Source organism: Suncus etruscus, chromosome 10 (assembly GCF_024139225.1).
Source record: "Suncus etruscus isolate mSunEtr1 chromosome 10, mSunEtr1.pri.cur, whole genome shotgun sequence".
NCBI classification, from domain to species: domain Eukaryota; kingdom Metazoa; phylum Chordata; class Mammalia; order Eulipotyphla; family Soricidae; genus Suncus; species Suncus etruscus.
The window spans coordinates 70536545-70542088 of NC_064857.1; the positions used below are offsets into that span (position 1 = coordinate 70536545).

The window sequence follows — 5544 nt, forward strand, 5'->3', positions numbered from 1 at the left end:
ATTCTCCGTGCCGCAGCACAGGCCAGCCCAGCTTCTGAAGGGTAGTTTTCTGCTCCCCTGTACCTCAACACCACCTCCCCACAGTTCCTTCCCACTCATAACCATGCCTGCCCCATTCAGAGCAGCTGAGCCAAAGCCTGAACTAAAAACCAGTGGATCTTTAATTCTCCTCCCAAATATTCAGGAGATGATACAAACGGCTCTACAAACCATGTCCATGTTCCAGAATCCTGTGTTGTGATTGCATTTGGGGCTTCACCCAGCAGTGGGGTGAGGGAGTTGATGCCCCAGATTATGCAGCACCAGAAGCACATCAGGGATATCCCCAATTCCCCTCCAAACCCAGTCCAGTTGGGTTCAAGTCTCAGCCAGGGTAGGCCTTGAGGCCCATAGAGTCTGGTGGCCCTGATATGCCTCCTGGCTGGGAAAATGTGGGGCCGCCTTTCCTGACTCCTTTCAGCAGCAGGGTTGGGAATATGCTGGAGGGCACTGTAGGGGGGCTGTGTGTGGAGGATGGCATTGCTGGGAGGAAGGTTTTGGTGCCTCCCTGATGAATTAAGTGCAAGTTGGAGCTTGCCATCTCCCCAAGAAAAGGCAGCCTAGCAGGGACCCAGGGAGAAGGGGTGCACACGTGCGGGCTCCCCAGATACCGCCTGGCCCGACTCAGTCCTTAGAGAGAGGGCCAGGGCTTCCCGATGGCCTGGATGTGCTCCTTGGCCTTGAGGCGCAACGCCGCGATGCTGCTGTTGCGCGGGTCGGCTTCCTCCAGCGGGCACTTGTCGCTGAAGCCCGGGCCGCACGGGTAGGCGGGCGGCGGCGGCGGCCCGAGCGGCTGCAGGCCGGGGCCCAGCGGAGGTGAGTGGAGAAAGGGCGGCGGTGGCGGCGGCGAGTAGCTGGCGGGCAGGCTGGGCGGCGGCGGCCCGAGCCACGACTCCAGAGGTAGCGCGCCCCCCGGGGGTCCACAGGCTCCGCCGCCGCCGGCGCTGCCACCCCCGGGGCCCGGGCCGAGGGGTGCCAGAGCCGCGGCGGGCGGGGAACGGCTGAAGGTGAGGAGCGGCGAGTCCTGCAGCTTCATGGACGACACTTCTTGCTTCTCCTGCCGCCGCCACTTGGCCCGACGGTTCTGGAACCACACCTGCGGGAGGGGGGCAGCACAGTGGCCAACAAACCCTCCCCGCCAGGGACCCGCCCGCTGCACCCCAGCACCCCCAAGAAGCAAACAGGGGAAGGCAGTTTTTCTCCTCCCTACCCCACACCTGCCTCTCCTTTCTTTTCTGTCCACTTCTCCTTGTTTCCTCTGGGTCAAGGTCCCATCCTTGCTCTAACGGGTCCCTGGCTATTTCTGGGTTCCTCATCCAAAGCCAGTATATCTGTGCCAAGAAAACCTTGCAGAATGACCATAAGACCCCACCCCACCGCCACTTCTGGGACCTGCCTCAGCTGCTTTAGCACTATAGTTAAGGCCTTTGCTTGGGCCCTCTGGTTCAGCCTCAACTGGCGTGATCCCAGACTGAGTGTCTCTGCTAGAAAGATGTACACACTGCACTCTCAGTGCTGTAGCTGGGAGCCTTAGTTCCAGATTTACTGGTAGTCACAACTGGTAAAAGAAAACTTCATTTTTTTTGCCCCAAAGGGCAGCTATAAATTTCTTTATGTCTATTTAGCATTTTGAATATTTTCCCCCTCCCCATTCATGTTTGGGCCACATCCTGTGAGGCTCAGGGGTGACTCCTGGGTCTGCACTCAGGAATCATTCTTCACAGTGCTCAGAGGACCATATGAGATGGAAAGATTGAATCTTTGTAGGCCTTGAGTTCAGTGGTAAGGCAAGAGCCCTACCAGCTGTCCTGTTGCTCCTGCCCCAGATTTTGTGATATTTCTGACACCTGGCTTTCTATCATGATACATAGTTTAAGTTTATAACACCTACTTTCATAGTCATATGTTAGCTGTTAGATGTATTTTGTGCCAGTGACATATACATACATGAATACATACATACATACATACATACATACACGTGTTATATAATGTCCATAAAAGACAAGAGCAGATGGTGGGTTGAGGGTTCTCAATGAATTGTTTTTTGCACAATGCAAGTCCCACTCCACTTCTCAAACATCAGCTGAGCCCTCAGGGTCAGGAAAGTAGTTCTTGTCAGTAACCCATTTCAGTACAGAATTGGAGAGACCCCTATCCCCCCATTCAATTATATCCCCCCTCCCATTCAATTATATCAGGGATATGGCACACCATATGCTGGGCTGGTTCAGTGGTTACAGACACTTCGAGAAGCTCGGGGTGAAGAGAAGGGACAGGGGAGAGAAGGGAAGGAACATAGGCTTGTGTTGCCCAGTTCTAACTTGTGCTGTCTATATTCCTATTCTGGAAAAAATGGAGAGGCTTTGCCTCACCCCCTCTTTCTTTCTTTCTTTCTTTCTTTCTTTCTTTCTTTCTTTCTTTCTTTCTTTCTTTCTTTCTTTCTTTCTCTGTCTCTCTCTCTTTCTCTCTTTCTTCCGTCCTGCCTTCCTTCCTTCCTTCCTTCCTTCCTTTCTTTCTTTCTTTCTTTCTTTCTTTCTTTCTTTCTTTCTTTCTTTCTTTCTTTCTTTCTTTCTTTCTTTCTTTCTTTCTTTCTTGCTTCTGTCCTTTCCCTCTCCTCACTCTCCCTCCCTGAAAAGCAGGTGCTTAAGTGTCCTCCCCCTCTTCATCCCACCACCACCCAACAAAAACCATTGCAGCTTTACTGCCCAACAACTTTGGAGAAACCAAACTGCCCTTGACTATAAATCCTAACCCTCATTAGAGAACACAGTTTTCAACCCATGCCATTTATTTATCGCTTATGTTACCTGCCTCCCAAACTAAACAGACAGACTGAAGGCATGGGTAGGTCCCCCTTTGCTTTTAAAAATAAAACTAGCCTCACGCCCCCTTCCGCATCAGTTACCTCCACCTCCAGGAAATCTAATTCATCACACAGAAATCCCATCTCCGCTCCTTTCACAGGCACTGAAGCTCGTTCTGTGTCTCCCTCTGCAAACTCTCTCTCTTTGGAAACCCTCCCAGATCTTTCACAGATGACTAGAAAATATTTAAAGCTTTCAAATATTTTAATGGTAGGGGATTAAAGATAATTCAGCTTTAATTAAAGCAAAAACCCCTTGACTATAAAAATGCCTGGCTAGCAGTGGGGAAGTTACAAGGGGTGTGGCATGGAAGGCTCTACCATCAGGGTCTTAAACAAATGCACCCGCAGTTCCAGAACTAGGCTCACCCCCCAACCCAGGTGTCCCTTAACAACACCAAGGGTGCCATTAATGACTCAAGCACCATTTGCGACCCCAACCCTGGACCCCTGGCCTGGCTTCCCAAATTCATTCTCTACTTAGTTCCATGTGTGTGTGTGTGTGTGTGTGTGTGTGTGTGTGTGTGTGTGTGTGTGTGTGTGTGTGTGTGTGTGTGTGAGACCCTTGCACTCCCGGGAGTGGGGGGGACGCGATGGTCTAAACTCAGTCCCGCGTGGGTCTGCGCGCTTTACCTGCACTCGGACCTCAGGAAGGTTGACCTTGCCCGCCAGCTCCTCGCGGCTATACACATCGGGGTAGTGCGACTTCTCGAAGGCGCGTTCTAGCTCGTGCAGCTGGTAGGTGGTGAAGGTGGTGCGGTTCCTCCGGTGCTTTTTCTTGGGCTGCTCTTCCCCGGGTTTCGCGTCGCCTCCGCCGCCGCCGCTGTCTGCAGGCCCAATGGGCAGCCCGGGGCTCGGCCGCACCTCTCCAGCGTCCTTGGAGCAGTAGGGCCGAGAGGCTGGGAAACGGAGATGTACCCGCCATCAGAGTCAGAGTGGCCCCGCCTGGGCCTGGACATCTCCATCCTCCCTGGCAACCCACGGGGGACTGGCCAGTCCTCTAGGGGCTCGGAGAGGGTTTGTGGAGGCCTTGGGAGAAGCCTTGGAGCGGGTCCCCAGCGGGCATGCAAGGGTCGCGTGAGGTTTGTTCCCACTGGCCTCCTTCAACTTTCTTGCCCGGGTGGTGGGCCGCACCAGGGAACCCCAGATCTGGTCCCCACCTGACAGTGACATAGTCTCATTCATTCCCCCTTTGGGGTCTCCTTCTTGGAAGCTAAGAAAATTCCAAGCTGCAATGATCCTGCCTTACCCAAAGTCCAGGCAGGAGTCCCAGTTCCCCACCTGGCAGGGCCCGACGGGTTTCGCGCACTCACCTTCGGAGTTGGCGGTGGGTTCGGGGCCGGGCCCTGCGGAGGGCTCTGCGCCTTCCCCCAGCGCCCTGGGGCAGGCGGCCCGCGCGCCCGGCCTCCTGGCTCCGAGAACTCCGTCGTTCTTGGCAAAACCCAGGATGGCTTCGATGCTATGCAGCCGCGACGAGCTCCCTCCCTGCCCGCGGAGCAGGTGGCCGGCGAGCGAGAAGCTGCCTTCGGCCATGGCAGAGGCGCAACCCGGCAGGTGCATGGGGAAGAGAGCGTAGGGGGCGGGGAAGGGGGCGCACAGCAGCCAACTTGGGGGAACAGGGAAGAGCTTCGAAGTGGGTCCACCCCCGACGGAGCCCGACCCAAGTTCAAGCTCGGCGGGCCGATGGGATTCGAACCCGGGTTTTGTCTGTGCGCGCTCGGGGAGAAAGCAAGGCGCTGCTGGGCCCACAGACCGGGCGTCTTGGCCCGGGGAAAGAGGCGCAGGATGGATCGGACACACCGGGGAGCGGAGCAGGGGGGGATCGGGGAGCTAAAGGCAGGAGGCAGCGAGCTCTAGCCACTCCCCTCACAAGCCCCGTCCACGGGCCACGCCCAGGCGAAGGGCAGGGCTTTCCCTCGGCCAGTCCCAGGGTACTGGGCCCTGCGCCCCCCGGGGACGCCCCAACGCTCAACCGTCCACCTCCTCAATCTTTCCTTCCTCTGCAAACTTCTCTTATGCACCCCAGGCCAGGCCGCCAGTGGAACGTTTTCCAGGAACTGGCACCCTATGGGTGGGGTGGGGTGGGTGTGTTCTACCCAAAGGTAGCTCAGAATTGGGAGGTGACTCTAGGATCTTCTCCCACTTCATCTGCATGTGCTCCAGGCTGGTGGAAGCCTCTGGAGCAAGCTCTTGCCTTCCCAGGGCTGAGTGCCGTGGGCAAGCCTTGGGGACCCCTACAGAAGGGGTCTGGCCTCTAAGGCGTGGGAAGACCGCGCACAGTCTGACTGTGCTCCCTCTTTTCACCGCGTGCTCATGCCTTTTGGCAGCGGGGAGTGGGCAAAGTGGGCAGCCCAGGAGCTATGAAGCTCGGATTGGTCTAGTTTCAGCCTGAGCGGCTCAGGAGGCAAGTGGGAACCCTGCAGGCAAGGCCTGGTGACCTCAGGAAGCTGGGGAGTCCCGGGCCTAGCTCAGGGGTCCTTCCTCTTCTGGACTGGACTGCTGGTCTGCCCTGCTGGAACCTTGTTTCTCCTCCCCCTGCCTAGGAGATGACCCAAGTTCTTTAGAATGGCTGGGGAAGAAGCTTCCTGGAGAGCAGACCTCCCCTCCCCTAGAGGGGTGTAGGTCTAATCTACTGAAAT

The 5544-nt window shown here is 56.3% G+C and overlaps 1 protein-coding gene across 1 annotated transcript; it reads right to left on the bottom strand.

The window, feature by feature from the left end:
- Window positions 1-670: 670 nt before the first annotated feature.
- On the bottom strand, window positions 671-4465 carry RAX (retina and anterior neural fold homeobox). The gene is made up of 3 exons (XM_049782058.1): window positions 4219-4465; window positions 3539-3804; window positions 671-1135 (listed from the first exon to the last, which is right to left on the bottom strand). Exons 1-3 carry the CDS (start codon window positions 4463-4465, stop codon window positions 671-673), a joined length of 978 nt encoding a protein of 325 aa, XP_049638015.1.
- Between the last annotated feature and the right edge of the window lie 1079 nt (window positions 4466-5544).

Excerpts from the sequence above, each read along its gene's own strand:
- RAX (XM_049782058.1), bottom strand. The coding sequence starts at position 4,465 with ATGCACCTGCCGGGTTGCGCCTCTGCCATGGCCGAAGGCAGCTTCTCG. Across the intron at positions 3,805-4,218 it reads ACCCACCGCCAACTCCGAAG|CCTCTCGGCCCTACTGCTCC; the intron begins GTGAGTGCGCGA and ends TCCGTTTCCCAG. Across the intron at positions 1,136-3,538 it reads TTCCTGAGGTCCGAGTGCAG|GTGTGGTTCCAGAACCGTCG; the intron begins GTAAAGCGCGCA and ends CCCCTCCCGCAG.